The 15,747-nt window shown below is 39.0% G+C and overlaps 1 protein-coding gene across 1 annotated transcript in view; it reads left to right on the plus strand.

Moving 5' to 3' along the window:
- shank3a (SH3 and multiple ankyrin repeat domains 3a) overlaps window positions 1-15,747 on the plus strand; it is a 214,863-nt gene that overhangs the window by 134,651 nt on the left and 64,465 nt on the right. The window contains exons 10-13 of the mRNA XM_039614942.1: window positions 7,809-7,886; window positions 8,210-8,276; window positions 9,375-9,604; window positions 9,737-9,906. Coding sequence (XP_039470876.1) covers window positions 7,809-7,886; window positions 8,210-8,276; window positions 9,375-9,604; window positions 9,737-9,906 — 545 coding nt within the window. The remainder of the gene's footprint in view (window positions 1-7,808; window positions 7,887-8,209; window positions 8,277-9,374; window positions 9,605-9,736; window positions 9,907-15,747) is intronic.

Below are 15,747 nucleotides of genomic sequence, written 5' to 3' on the forward strand. Positions count from 1 at the left end.
GTTGGGGGTTACTAATACAGTTTGTATTAAAGTATGCAACTGGCAGGGATAAAATGTAATTTAATTCTTGATGCTTTGAATTTAACTGTGGGTGAGTGCCAGATTGTGTTTCTTAACAAATCGCATCTAAAGACACGTTTGAGTCTGCTTATAATTGCCATACAGCTTCCATGCTCTGTCTATTACTCTTAACGCTAAGCCAGCGTTTCTAATGCTGAAGATGTCAGTGCAGCACATATAAACTTGCCATTCACTTCTTTTGGTATACCTTGCTGGCATCGGGTTGGACTTTTGCCTTCACAGCAGTTTTAATTCTTTGTGGTGTAGATTCAATAAGGTGCTAGAAACATTTTCTCAGTGATTATTACTGCCATGATAGCATCACACAGTTGCTGCAGATTTACTGCATGTCATGTGAATCTCCCTTTTCAGGCTTTTTGAGCACAGTGAACACATTGTCATGTTCAAGACACCAGTCTGAGATGATCTGAGCTTTGTGAGATGGTTCCTTTCCTTGCTGGAAGCAGCCATTAGAAGATAGGTGTGGTCATACATGTAGATTGATGGACATGGTTCAGGCAGACTGAGGTATTTAAAAAGTGCGTATTTGGTGATGGGTTTTTTTTTTCCAATCTTCTATTGTCTGGTTTTTATTGGCTCCATTTCCTGTTTTTCAAGGAAAAGGTTTTCAAGGTTCTCCGTGTTATAACAAGTGGATTTTGAGCTCCTGTTGCCTTCTTATCAACTCAAAGGAATCTGGCCATTCTCCTCTGACCAGCATTAACAAGAGATTTTTGCCCAGAGAACTGCTGCTGACTGGACATTTCCTCTTTTTTAGACCATTCTCTGTAGACCTAAAGGTGGCTGTGTGTGAAAATCCCAGTTGATCAGCAATTTATGAAATACTCAGACAAGCTCGTCTGAAACCAATAACCATACCACCTTCAAAGTAACTTTCTTCGCTGTACTGATGCTCAATTTAAACTTCAGCTGGTCATCTTGACCATGTGTTAATGACTAAGTGCAATGTACTGCTGAAATTTGATTGGCTGAGCAGTTATAATGTGTCCAGTGAGTACGTATTCATAGATAGTTTAATTTTTAGAAGAAAACTTTGTCTGACAGACTAGGCATTATATACTTATTTAGCAAATCTTACTCAAACAGTAAATGGTGCATGTAGGGCACTATTTCCCAGTTCGGGTTTGCACGCATTAAATATTTATGGCAGGAGAATTGTGTACCAGTGTTAAATAAGCTACAGTTTCCATTTCTGTGTTAATACATATCACCCAGTCTAATTTCACTGTTTCCAACAGTTTTAGATAATTGAAAACTTCTATCAGGCTATAGTAAGATAGTAAATACTTGTTTATAGAATTAGTTTGTATTTTGTTCTGGTAAAACCAAACAGAAAAAACTAAACAAAACTGCACAAATCCAAGTATAAATCTGTGAATACGTGCCTACCAGCTTTCATAGTGCCGGATGGCTGTGAGTCTTAGTGAGTTTGACATCTGTGTAATCTACAAGAAAACCTGAATCTAGCTTCAAATCTAGATGTAGTAGCTTCAAATAAAACAATATTTTAATAACAACAATAATAATAATATTAATAATAATGAGGATAAATGCTTTATGTTAACGTGCAGTATTTCATAATATGAATGAACAAGAAGTAGATTAGGGTAGTGGGAGATGAGGGCAGTATAAACCAGAATTCTCCTGAGCAAACCATGTAGATGTAGAACAGCCATGTGCTTTTTGGTTTAACCCTTTGAAGCCTGAACCATGAAAATTCTAATTTTTGTAAATGAAGAGTTTATTGAACCATCTGATAAATTTGTCTAAAAAAAAAATGAAATTGGAATTTCCATGAATGACTTTTGAATTGTATTGTATTCGCTACATCTGGCTGTGCTATTTATTTTGTTTTTTCAGGGGAAAAAAATCACAGTGATGATGTAGAAGTGTCAAAGAACTGCATGTATTAAATGTGATACACTAGGCATTAAGGGGTTAAGGCTTCTCAAAGAGAAGAAGCTTTTGTACAGCTTCGCTGGGAAGCAGAGAGTTGATTAACATTAAATAAGTGCTTTCTCCTCTCGCTTTCTCTCTCCCAAATGAACAAGTGAAACGTGTGCACGTGTATGTGTGTGTTGGAATGTTGTGGTTTAACTTAGTGCTGCACAGCTAATTTCAGTTGTGATCATCAAGATTGTAACATCCCATTATCAATGTGTGAGTGTGTGTGTGTCAGTGGTGAACACAGTATAAATACTTAATACTTATTGTTTGTAACACATTCATGTGATTTAAGGCATTTCATGTTCACTGCTCAGAAGAGTGTGTGTAATGTATTACTCATGTAGTGGGAACATGGACCTGTTTACACAATAACATTGTCATATTTCTCTTTTTAGACCAGGAAGTTCCCAAAACATCAATCATTAAAATTTAGTATGAAAAAAAATAGTATGAAGACTTGGTTTAAGATTTAGGTCTTTACCTGACTTGCTCTGAATTAGAGGTTTCATCCATCCATTTTCTCCTACTTAACCGTTTCAGGGTTACGTGGGGTAGGGGGCCCGGAGCCTATTCCATCTGTCACTAGATTTAATGCACCCATGGAAAATGTATCGTTTGTCTTATTTTTCCAGCGTTTTTCTTCTTTCAGCAGTGAAAATATCACGTAGCCGGTCACTGTTCTTTAAAAGGGCTAAATAAAGAAGCAATATCTTGACCTAACCTTGTGTAATTTGAGGGCCGGTGACTTGGAAGATTTTAATTGTATGAAGGTGGTATTTGGCATGACTGCATTAAATATGCAGGAATGATTGTGGGATATAATAATTCTCACCCTGTGACCACAAATGTATTCCACCATCATTCCTACTTTGTACCTTAATTATGAGAGTGGACTTCTTGATTTTTTTTTCTTCCTTATTTTTTTCATCACTTCAAAAGAAAAAAAAATCAAGGTATAAACTGAACAGTGGTTTTGAAGAATTACACCACTAGCAAATAGTAGTTCAGCTATATTTTCAGGAAAATATTGCCAGTATAGAAACTCATGTGTGCCTGTTTTTGAAGAGGGGGAATGCAGCCCCAGACAGACTGGGTAAATAGTTTAATTTACAGTTACTTGTGCAACTTTTTTTTCTGCAACTTTAAAGTCTTTAGTTTCGTAATGGATCTTGTCCAAGCTCTTGTGATGAGGACGGCTGTTATCCTGCCACTGGAGACGAATACGACATTGAGCTGATCAATCCCAGGAAAAGTGTGTCCAAGCGGGGTTTCAGAAGGCCAAAAGCAGGCCTACATGAATGATTATGCGCAATAAAAGTAAGAAATGCACTGCTAGAATCAACTGGGAAACCAGTTGCTCTAATTTCAATAGATCCATACAGATGGATGGACAGAAAGATGAAGATGGAAGATGGAGTTTGCTGAATAACAAGATTCAGTAATCGTCAATAAAATGTACTTGAGCACTGCTCCAAAGGTCCTATTCTTTGGGTCTGACTGGCTATTTAAGTTACTTAGTGGGCTTTCAGCTTGGCAGAAGCAGTGAATGAAGGCAGGGCTCACATGCTTAGGAGGTCATGGGTTTAATGATTTAGAAGGGACAAAGTACTGTAGAAAATGGCAACACTGATGAGTGAAATTAAACAGAGGCTGTGCAAGACACAAACCAATCTATCCACAGCAGTCAGACCAATGATATCCTGCTAGACCAGTAATTATTATCTTGTTGTTGCACAGAAGAAGATATAACATATTAGCTTGATACAAATGTTTCAATTTTAAATCCTCTTCGATGTTAATCACAAACAACTGTAAAAGCATGCTCACTTTTCAGTGAAGGATGCCAGATCTGCTGCTTCAATTTTAAGGGCAGAAGGAATCCTCAAATGTATAAACATGTCTGTTAGAGGAACCATCTGTCACACTTTTTACACATGACTGACCTGATCGTTAGTGAAGAGTACTTGACTTAAATCACTTCTGTTTGCATGTCTATGAATCTAAAGTAATCACATCTAACAAACAGCAGTGAGAACTGGAATATGGATTGTTTTAGGAAGACTTGCAAAGAAGAGGAACACATGTGGTCCACATTGTAATTAGACTATGTGTGTGTGCGTGCGTGTGCATGTGCATAATGACTTTAGGTTAATTAGAACACATGTTTGAGTCAAGACACATACTCAAGGTTAATACCAATATAACATGCATGTTTACCTTGCAGGTTAAATGCCAAAGTTGCATTAATAATAATAATGCTAAAGTTCAGGTCCACCTGGTCTGTGTGACAGACACTTATTATCACTGCTTTCTATCTCCTTATAGAGACTGCTTGGAGAAGTTTTGAAACTCTTGAACTAGCCTGGCCTTGTTGTGTCATTACTAGAAAGACAGACTGTGGTGCCTGTTATACTCTAAACGACCTTCACATAGTCAAGGACAAGTTGAAATGATTGTATCATAGCTATTGTGACTCGCTTGATTGTGTCTTTGTATCTTTCTCTGTTCTTTCACTTGTAGCATCTCTAACCTTGATATATATTCTCCATTATTCTCTGTTGTCACACCAAAGAGATGATGGAAATGTATTTGTACATTTTTCATATGCACTCGAAGGTCTGCGTGAATGAAAACCTGTACCCATTTAGCGTTCCTCGAAGAATGATGATTATGAGGCTTTACACTGAAAAGTGTCTGCGTTTATTTACCTGTGTATGTGTGTGTGTATCTGTGTGTGTGCAGCTGCCTGAGGTATGGGTGATTAGCATTACTTAATCTAATAGCCCTAGGCATTTATCTATATAGCTTTTTTGGCAGTTTTAGACTCAAGTGTGTTTTAGATATTAGCATAAAGAGTAATCATATATTATGCATATAACACTCGCTCCGTTTTTAAATATACCCAGTGTATTCACCACCAGTGTTTACAGAGACTTTTCATATTTCTTTGTGTTTCACCTGGAGTCATGCCTAATATACAGCTCAGCTCAAGGTATGATCCATCACATCCCCCGCCAATACTAGCATCTGTGTTTTACCAGAAGAGGGTGCTCCAGTGCATACAAGAGTGGATCATCTGCTATAAACAGCCTGAAGAGTAAAACCACATGGATGTATTAACTGAACAATATAATAAATGAATCTGGGTATGCATGTTTCTGAATGCGTGTGACTCACTAAGAGTCACTAGAGTCACTTTGCTGATTTTAGCGAAAGGCTAGTCCTATTAATTCTGCTCTCTGTGTTAAATTACATATCGACCCTCAACCAGCCAGCACATGGACACACAACCCCGTCAATTTACAGCTGGGCTTTTGTGCCTGGGGGTGTGTACTCATTTACACACAATATGTCACACTAGTTCTACACAGAGTAAAACGGAAACTTGTTGTTGTGAACTAATCAGGAAGTCTGCTCTGTAATTGTTAGGATTCCTTCCTCTTCTTCTTCTTCTTAAACACTGTTTTGAATTCTAATTAATCTGTTGCTTTTCAAACAAGCTATATATTATGTTAAATACCTTTTCGAACCACCTACAAAATGTCATGCCACAAGTATTTGTGGGACAACTTTTTGTTTACTACATTTACTGGAGCTTCCACACTTTCTGGCTGATATTGGTAAATGTACTCATTTGAGTACATTTGAGTCCAAAGACTTGTGTGTAGCGCAGCCAGGCTCAGTGCAATTAGTAAATTCAGAAATGGTATCGCTGTCACAGTAAATTCAATGTGTACTCAACATTTGCTTAGATGGAAACTTCCGAGACATAATACACAAAGTCATAAAAATGCAGTGATTTATTGGAGCATTTACAAAGTGGAAACATTTATATGGAAATACAGTATGTGAAGTTTGTACAGTTACAACATACATGAAAGCCAATATTTGGGATGACAACCTTTATTCTTGAGCACAGCCTATGTCTTATAATTTTGTTTACTAATCTTCAGAAATAATTCTCCAGGATTCTTGAACAGTACTTCAGAGCTCTTCTCTGGAGTTCGGCTCTTTTGTTCCATTCTCTGTCAAGATGACCCCACACTGCTTTAATAATGTTGAGATCCTTGCTCGTTTTCTGTCAAAGTTGGATTCATCCCTCCATGTTGCCACTGATTTTCAGTCCGGTTCTTGTGTAATTTGCCAACTTTCTGCCCTTTCTCCCTTATTTCCTTCCTTAACAATGGCTTCTTGAAAGCCACCCTTCCACTGAGACCATTTCTGATGAGGGCTCACTGAACAGAAAATCCATCAACTGAAGGACCAGATGCTTCTCTCATGTTCTGTTTCAGACTTTGTTGGATTTTTTTTTCTCCATTTTTTTTAAAGATAGGACCTTCAGATGCTGTTCCATCTAGTGTAGTTTTCTAAAGGCACACACCACGCCAAGATAGGTTAAGTTTCTATTAGTGCTTTTAAAAGCACCATCTTAGTGCAAATATACAAATTATCTGTCTGCCATTTTTAGTAGATTTGCTCAATAAATGGGAACAAATGACTTGACTGTAAAGTGCCTAAACATACAATTTGAAACTGGGTCTTTGCTAAGTTGGCCGTTACATGTAGATACATTTATACTTGAATGCTGTGCTGTCTCACTGCAATGATGTGGATATAGGTGGGGATTATTTCACATATTGTGGAGACATGAATCTGTATACACAGTCACACTATAAGGGGCTGTCTGTCTTGGGTTTTAAAAGCCATAATGTAGATCAAGAAATTTTGGAGTGAAGCCTTAGTGTCAGGGCTAGACTAGTAGCAGTTATGGTTGAGGTTACTGTATGTCTATAGGAATAGTGTAAGCCATCTGAAGTGATGGGAATATGGCATGTGTCTGTGGCTAACTTCTCTTTGTAACTTTAGATCATATTTTTGTTTAGATTCAACCTGCAGCAGTCAAAGTGTTCTTCCACCAACATTTCTTGTCATAAAATAGTGTCTTAGTTGTCAAAAACTTGTTGAATTCAAACATGCCTGCCTTGTATTTTTTTAAAAGCACCTCATGGAACGGGCTTCTTCCTGAATTCACAAATTCATGTTTTAGCCACAGGCGTTTCTCAAGAGACATTCTTGTTCTTTTTTTTACACTGTCACCTCTGTCAGACTCATTTTCAAACAGTTTTGTGAGTCTGTTTCTTTTAGAAGTGATCAAAGAGGTTGCTTGTAATGCTGCCTCTGGCAACCACTGTCATGCTGCATAGCACACAAATTATTATACTCCTCTTGATATTTGACTTTCTAAAACCATGTCCAAATCATGCAAAGTTTTTCATAGCAAATTTGAAATAATTCATCCTTCCTCCATGGCGTGATGTGCTTTTCTTGGTCTTCCTTTTTCAGTAGCATGTGATGTCAGAAAACAGATTCTAGAGACATACAATTTTCTTTGGCCCATCTCTGATACGGCCATTAATAGCTGCACTGGTTAACAGACGAGGAGTTAATTTTATACTTAGGTGCACTTTGTCTGATCTGACATTTAAAAAACTATCTTTAATGCAGACAGTAGATCTGCAGCAATTTGTTAAACATGACTTATACTTCTTAAACTGTCCGTGTCTAATTGAGAGGACAATTAGAAGCTGCAAAACAGCATCCATAAGTGCTTCAAACAATCAAATGTGTAAGTGATTGTTGTGTCAATCTAGAATCTGTGTTTGGGAGTCATCATGTGTATTTGTTTGAATATGTGTATGCTGTTGCATACAATAGAATGACGGACAGTGACATGTAATACTCCTATAGGTAAACACACACAACTCTCTGTTGTCCTTCAGGAGAGCTGTGCACGGGTTCTCCTGTTCCGGGGAGCCAATAAAGAGATAAAGAACTACAATAGCCAGACTGCTTTTCAGGTATGTGAGGTATACAAAAGGTCTACACACTAGTAGGTCACAGCTAAATTAACTGAAATATGCAACCTAATGTTGGAGTCCAGCCTTTATAGCTGATGAAGCAGAAAATTGATACTGACATACTGACATTTGTTTTATGCACATCAAATATAATTTGCTTGTACATAATGGAGGCTGGTCAATGTAGTGATATACAGATTTTTACACATCTCCTTCAACAAAGTGCTGGAAGTGTTGAATATTTATTGAAAGAGTTAGGACGGAAATGTTTTTTCATGTTGCTCCTTTCCACTTCCTGTACTTTTCTCTGTTCCCATTTCCAGGTGGCTATTATAGCTGGGAACTTTGACCTGGCAGAAATCATTAAGGTCCACAAAGCATCAGATGTTGGTAAGTTGACAGCAGTAGTTTCAAGTGAACTTGTGGTTCCCAGGGTATTTAAAAGTAGAATCTGAGGCACAGTCTTCAGCTTTCAGGCCCTCTTCTGTGGAACCAGTTTGGATTTGGGAGTCAGACACCCTGTCTACTCTCAAGATTAGGCTCAAAAATTTCCTTTTTGATAAAACTTATAGTTAGGGCTGGATCAGGTGACTTTGAATCCTCCTCTAGTTACATTGCGAAAGGCCTAGGGTGTAGGGGGCTTGCCATGATCCACTAAGTGTTCCGTCTTCACTCATCTCTTTTCACTCACTACACCGCTCTGCATTTAAGTTATTAATGATTATTAAACTCAGCCTCTCTTCTATAGTGTCTTTTGTCCAATCTCCTTGCCCTCACCCCTAACCAGTCATGGCAGATGGCTGCTCCTCCCTGATCCTGGTTCTGCTTGCAGTTTCTACCCTTTAAAAGGGAGTTTTTCCTTCCCACTGTTGCCAGGTGCCTCCTCATAGAGGGTTGTCTGATTTCTGTATTAATGTGGGCTTTTCCTTACAATACAGAGCGCAGAATTGAGTGAATAGAATTGAATTGAATTATGTGAAGGTAGACTTGGAGAGGCATCAAGCTCGACCTAGATAGCGAATAAGGTCATGGAAAGTGATTATAATTTAAATACAGTGGAAAATACAAAGAAGAAGAAGTGAAGGAGATGAAAATGTAACAGAACTGGAAAACGTTCCTGAGGATTGTTGGATCCCTGCTGAGTTTAGTAGTTTCTCTCTCTGAAATAAAATACAGGAAAACTCTGCCATCTGGTGTGAGCAGGATGTAATGCCTCTGTCTTGTTATAAAGGCATTGTGTCTCTTCTTACATTCAGCATGCTGAAATAGGAATTACAGTGAACTTTATAACAATTGCATTTATTTGCTAACAAGAAGTCCAGTGATCCCTTTCTGTATACTTTTTCATCTTATTCTGTATTTGATCCTTCAAACTTAAAATATGGTAATTGCTAAGATTTATAAGCCACTTCAGTAGATTAGGAAATCCATCTTAAGGTTTTACTGAAATGCCAACAGTGTATAATTATGTGTAATTTTTCTTCTTAGTGCCTTTCAGGGAGACTCCCTCCTACACCAACCGTCGACGTGTGATGCCTGGCCCCCTGCCTTCACCCCGTTCCTTACTTCGCTCTGCAAGCGACAACAACCTGAACGGGGACCACGATCACATCCATGCTCAACCAACCAGAGAAGCCCGTGGCCGCCAGGGTCACTCCCCCGTCCCTTCACTACGCAGTCTGCCTGCTTTTGGGCAACAGCACAGCAGTCTTGGAGAAGTAAGCGAAGTTGCGCAGATATGAAATGTAAACCCAAAAAGAATGAATGCATTCATAAGAAATTGTGAAGGAGTAAAAGGGAAGCATAATCTCAGGGAAGGTGACTGATGTTTTACACATGTTTTATATCAGAGTCGTCATGGAGAGATCCCTGACAGCAGTCTCCAGAGTACTGGCAGCTCCAGATCCTCCCATTCCCGTTCACCGTCACTACATCACATGCATGAAGATGACAAACCTGTTCCTAGACGGTCCCACAGCCACGGCTACCCTCATGGGCATGGCCCTCGTGGAAGACTCAGGTTTGTAATAACCTGCGTTCAGTTTCGTTTTTTCACTTCTGCTTTTACTCAACTATATACATTAGCAGAGCGCTTCATAAAAAAAGGTGAATCTGTTTTTATTTCCTGTTTCTAATTCATGTCTCACATTTGTCAGTCTTGGCAGCTATTCACTTAAGTACATCATTTTTTATTGCCCTTGTGATTTTGCTAGCTACTTTGATTTTTAAACCTAATTTCAGAGAGCAAAGAGCCCCATGTGATGTGTCTGAATCACTTGTTAGTCACCAGGCAGCCTTCTGCATCCTATTCCATCTGCTACAGTCTGCTGCTTGTGATAATCATGACATAATATCAGTCAGTACAGAATCTTGTTTATTCATTCAGGCTTTGACCTGTGAAAGTCCACCCTGGCTACAAAACTGTGTATTGGATCTAAAAATGTATGTTAATAATGTGGTAGTGACAGATTGAAATACAGATCGGTATGAGTTCCATTTGGTGTAGCTGTTGGGTGGCCCATGGGTTGTAAGGGTGCTTTGGTATGATCAGTGACATGATGAGTGTTAGGCATAAATAAAAACCCTGTTTATGTAACAAGCCCATCTGCGGTATCGTGCTGGAATCACAAATAACATACTTCAGATGTGGTATATGTAATCGTACGTGGAGACACAACCACGTGCACAGGTCAGAGACAGACAGATGGAAAGGGACTAATAATTATCACCACCGGGACCAATTGACAGCTGCCAATGTGTGTTTGTTCAGATGTTGGGTTGTGTGACAGATACTGAGAGACAGTGGTGACATTCTGAAGCTACATCTCTGAGTAATGTCACCTAGTTGACAGATAAATACAGCAGATGAACTGGTGCTGCAGGATGCAGGGACGCATTTCTTCTCCTCTGAACCACCAGACAAACTGCACAGTAAACCAGAGCTCTGATCACATCTTGAACCAAAAGATTAAACTGGTTTGCAGACACTTGGTTTGTTAAGCTTTTTATTATGGTCATATATCAGCACAAGATCACCTACATAGAGCGCCCACCTAATGCGTTTCCGCGATGCCGCACGCTCTGTGCAAATGTACGTGTGTTTGTGTGAAACAGCTTGATGTCTGACAGGGGAATTGCATTACGGACACAGCTCCAGCCGTACTCCCCTCTCCTCTAATACTCTCCTGTCACTTTACTCCATCCATCAAAGAGACTCACACGCGCACATTCACAGGCGCTCACGTTTTTTACCTCATTTTCTGTCATTAACACACAAACACGCACACACTGCTCCATAGTGTTGTCATCCGTCTGCAGTTTGCAGCCAGAGAACATTCAGCATAATCTGCTAAATCATATAAAAGACTTGCACGCATCACTAAACACTAAAACTCTAGAGTCTAAAGTGTATGCACTAAGTGTACCACAATCAAATAAAATGAAACAAATGAAGTGGAATACATGAAGTAAATTTAGTTAATTAAAAAAAGTCTCCCCGTATCGTTAACGTACCTTCCACTCTTTCTGTCAAGCATGTTATGTCCAATAATGATCGCAAAGTAAGTGCGTCCTTTTTTATTATATCTGGTGCTGCGTTAGCATGAACAGCCACTGACAGAGATATACATCTTGTCCTCACTGTGCACAAGGCTTACATAAAGTGACAGAAAAGGGAGAACGATGAAAGTAAAGAAAAATTAAATATAGCAGCCTTCTGTACGCAAAAAGTTGAGACCTTTTTTTTTAGTGTGCCATGGATTAAAGTGAGAATGTATAAAAAGCCTAAAATGAGCAGCTGGTCTCCATGGCCAGAATCTGCACCCAAGTGAGACTGATGCTGTCCTTGGATATTTTTTTCTGTAATATTTCTCCCTCCCTCTCTCCGTTTCACTCTCTGACCTTCTGTTTATGCCCGTGGTAACTCTAGAGGCATTATGGGTGCCAGGGGAGTGTGAAATTAGTTGGCCAGTCAACAGCCCACTCTAGCAGGTTCCTGTGGAACTCACCATCACTTCCTCCTCCTCACGTGTGTGCAGTGCTGCCAGGATTTGGCTACCCTTCAGCTAAAGGTTTAGATGGAGACAATAGAAAGGGTAGACTTCTGTTTTTTAATTTAAAGATCAAAATCTAAGCCGTTGCTACGATTATCACTCCAACTCCAACTGATGTAGTAGACAGTATGATTAGACATGATTCATGATGTTAATATGATAATATGGCACAGTTTTATCGGGACAAAGCAAATTTGGCTCTGTCGTAAAAGGTTAATTGGCTACTTGCCCTAATGGGCTGACAACACAAAGGGATAATTAATCATCAAGAGTGGAGCATTGTCTCGTCAGTGTCACTGTCAGAAATTGGGATGTTGAACTGTGCACCTGAGCTCTCAGTTATTTGTCTGGGTTTGTAAGAAAGATTTCAAGCAGCCAGATAGACACTTTGTGAGTGGATGAGTCCATGTTATTCTGCTGAGCAATAGATACCATATTTGATCTTTTGTATCCAACTTTCCCCGCAGTTACAGTAGGGAAATATTTCGTCAGTATTTATTTAGAAGTGTATGTATATGAGATGCCCTCTGACCAGGGTACATTAAATAAGAGATGAAGCTGTTCAGTTTTTCGGAGCCAAGTTTGTTTTTTAAAGCTCAGCCAGCACAGGCTCAGTTAGATCGTTGCTTGGGCTGTTGGTTGTTTCCGTCCTTTTTTTTTCTCAACTCACGGGAGTCTAGGGGACAGTTTATTTTAAATAAAAATTCAGTCACACAATATTGCCAATAGTTAATGAGAAAGAATTGATCTCATTTCCCTGCTGATATACTGTATAATGACCATTATGTTACGAATAAAAGTGAGAGGTGTGCTGCTCCCTTCAACTTTGAATTACTTGTTCTGTTACTGTTCTCCTCACCTCTTTTTCAACTTCTATCCTTCCTTTCTATGCATTAGTCACACCAGACACTGGCGGTGTGAAGATTATTCATGGCACCTCAACACGGCCATAGGCCCGAGGTATGCATAGAGGACAGGAAAAGGGTAGAGAAACAAAAAGGAGGAAATGGAGTGTTGAGCTTGCTCTGCTTTACCTGTAGAAAATTCATACATCAAAGAAGGACACAGGGGAGAGGCACTGATCTTTTAGAGTAATCTAACACAGATCCATTTAGCTGTTTCTCTTCCATCTTTGTTTAAAACAGTACTGCCCTCTGGACTGGGTTAGCCACACAGTAATTCCACATTATGGTAATTTCATGCAGTATTGTGCATTATGTGCAGTCATTTTAGTGTTGTTTTGTGTTTCGAAGGGCAGCACTCTCACCTCACAGCATTAAAGTTCTTATTTTGAACCTCCCGGTTGGTTGCTCCAGTTTCCCCCCACATTCCAAAGTCATGCATGTTAGTTTAATTAATAGTTTTAAATTAGTGGTAAATGTATATGTTGGTGTGAGTGGTCGTTTGTCTCTCTATTTTAGCACCGTGATGAACTAATTTCCGGTCCAAGGCCTTCATAGCCGATCTTTGATTGGATAGGCTTTTTAAAAACTAGATGTATGGCTTTCATTTTGTTAAATGTTCAGAGTCAGGTCAGTATTCATCAATAATGTAGATGTGGTTTACTTTTAGCTGGTCTTTCTCCAAAGCTGTTGGCACTGATCTGTAACATACCAGTTCTTCAAGTAGCTTAACCTCTGTTCAGCATGCTCTGACACTCATTCATGGTAGCAGCTTGATAATTATGATAGCCTTGATGTTGTTCCCACTAGTCACATCCTCCAGCTCTACTTGGGGGTTTCTGAGGTGTTTCCAGTTCACATTCAATATGTAATCCCTTCACTATATTCTAGGGCTGCCCTAGGGTCTTCTCCAGTTTATGTCCCCTTAAGGTTTTAATGCCAAATTCTTTCAGCATACATTAATCCTTCATCTTGTCCCTGAGGGTCCAAAAACCTGTGAAGGAAACTTAACTTTGCTGTCTTGTTTTCTGTCAGTTTCCGGAGCTCATGACTACAGGTGATAGCTGAAATTCTGATCGGGTCCCTTTTCACAGTACAACACCTGTATCGCTGCAGGTGCCACATCGATGAGCGCTGGCAATCTTTGTTGCTGTTTTAGGCTGACTCGTGAGCAAGGCCACAGGATACATAAAAAATCTGTCATTTCAGTTAGGAATAAATTGTTTATCACACTTTTTTAGCTATAATCAAGGACTTTCATGGCTCAGTGAAAGGCCTCGGTTCTCCATATTCCCTTCGCACCTTTATAGAAACATGTTAAGGTGTTCTTATAGAAAACGTCCTCTACAATATAGAGCACATCACCTATCTACAGGCTTATGGCCCATTGCCAAGCATAATGTGAAGGAGTTCACATGCGATGTAAGTTACTATAAACCATACCTCCCATACTTTATTTCATATCTTGGGTAAATTTTATATTACAGTGAAAAGTGAATAGCGATTATTTTATGAAAAGACGCAAGACTCTCATTATAAGCTAAGGGGTTTGTTTAGCTGAGCTCCTCCCCCATATGAGATTGAGGCACAGTTTAGAGTTATGTGTTAATCACACCAGTTGACTCTTGGTTCTAATTTAGCTTAATGTTAAAGACCCTGCAGAGCATAAGCTGTCTGTGTACAAACAGATTTGCTGTCTAAGACCTTAATGTGTTCTGCCCAGTGAGCACAGTCCAAATTCTGCTTTGGCCTTGATAGCCATTAACACTCCCATGTTGCCCAGGAAAGAATGAGAGAGCATATAGCATGTCCATTCATGTGCATTAAAGCAAAGGACAGACTGATGATCATTAGGATGCAAAGTGTGATGCTGATTATGACTCTGTTTATAATGAGCTCATCTCACCTTAGAGAGCTGTGCTATTTGAGGAAAAAGCCATTTACCTGAGAAGACAAGGCAGTCATGTGAGAAAATGCTACACTGAGGCAGCTTAGTTTTGATGGCATCTGTAAAAATGGCATTTGCAGTTGCATCTTTGGAGTTATGCTGGGATTTCACGCACAGAGACAAACTGAAAGAGCTAGAGTTATTAAAAGCTGTTCAAATATTAATCTGTTTTTTTAGCTGTCTTTGCAAAAAAAAAAAAAAACTCCAAATCAATCCTAATTAGGGATCTGATAACTGGCATGGAAATGTTTGCACTTACCATATGCAGAGCTTATTCAATTTTTTCCTCGTACACTGAAAATTAAAATGACTTTTTGTAAAACCTATACACTTTTTCTCCAAAGGGTTTTATCCCCTGAACTGGAGTGTAATCACTGGGATAACATTTATTTGTGGATCTTATATTATCTGACATCACCTTTTTTACTGTATTTTCACATGGAATAAAATCATACTAAGTGTCAAGGTCAGTGTGATCTGTGTAAACTGAATTACTGCAGTGCCCTTTTTTTCAATCAGGATGTAACTTTATGTAAATCAAATCAAATATTTTATGACAAATTTACAGTTTCAGTTCATGTTTTTGACTCTTCAGGATAATTTTTTTTTACCTGAATTTTCTTCATCTCAAATTGATAGTTGCCATCGTAACAGAGACAAATCCTGGTGTCCTAGGAAACGATGAGTATCCATCATACTGTAGATTGCATTAGGGGTTTGTGCACAAGTGCATGCTTAAGGGTAGATGTAATGGGTCCTACATTTGTATTTTGCTGAAGCTACTCTCAATATTGCAGCAAAACAAGAGAAAAGAAAAAAAATTGCATTGAATGTTTTTGATGATATGGACTCTATAGAGCTCCAGAGAAGAAGAGGACCCAGCTGCCTTTGCTGAGTGCTGCCACTCAACAGCACATGGAAAATCAATTAGAAATCCCTTTTTTAAAGAATAGTCAACT

Source organism: Oreochromis aureus, linkage group 7 (assembly GCF_013358895.1).
Source record: "Oreochromis aureus strain Israel breed Guangdong linkage group 7, ZZ_aureus, whole genome shotgun sequence".
In the NCBI taxonomy this organism is placed as follows: Eukaryota; Metazoa; Chordata; class Actinopteri; order Cichliformes; family Cichlidae; genus Oreochromis; species Oreochromis aureus.